This window comes from Apaloderma vittatum, unplaced genomic scaffold (genome assembly GCF_000703405.1).
Source record: "Apaloderma vittatum isolate BGI_N311 unplaced genomic scaffold, ASM70340v1 scaffold24834, whole genome shotgun sequence".
NCBI classification, from domain to species: Eukaryota; Metazoa; Chordata; class Aves; order Trogoniformes; family Trogonidae; genus Apaloderma; species Apaloderma vittatum.
In genome coordinates, this window is record NW_009712480.1 from 18679 (window position 1) to 18879 (window position 201).

General features: G+C 64.7%; 1 protein-coding gene across 1 annotated transcript in view; it reads left to right on the plus strand.

The window, feature by feature from the left end:
* LOC104272894 (arf-GAP with GTPase, ANK repeat and PH domain-containing protein 3-like) overlaps positions 1–97 on the plus strand; it is a gene marked incomplete at both ends in the record, with an annotated part of 17209 nt that extends 17112 nt beyond the window's left edge. Inside the window, 1 exon segment of the mRNA XM_009868008.1 lies at positions 10–97. Within this exon segment, the coding sequence (XP_009866310.1) occupies positions 10–97 (88 nt within the window).
* Between the last annotated feature and the right edge of the window lie 104 nt (positions 98–201).

The window sequence follows — 201 nt, forward strand, 5'->3', positions numbered from 1 at the left end:
CATCAGCAGGCGGCAGCTCCGTATTTAGACCATTGCTGCCTCCAACACCCCCACCCCCATCCGCAAGCAGTCCAAGCGGCGCTCTAACATCTTCACGGTAAGTGGCGCTGGGCTTGGAGGAGCTTTGGGACGGGCCCTGGGAGGGTCAGGCTGGGAGAGAGGGGAAGGGAGCAGGTCCGCAGCTGCCTCACCCCGCAGCTG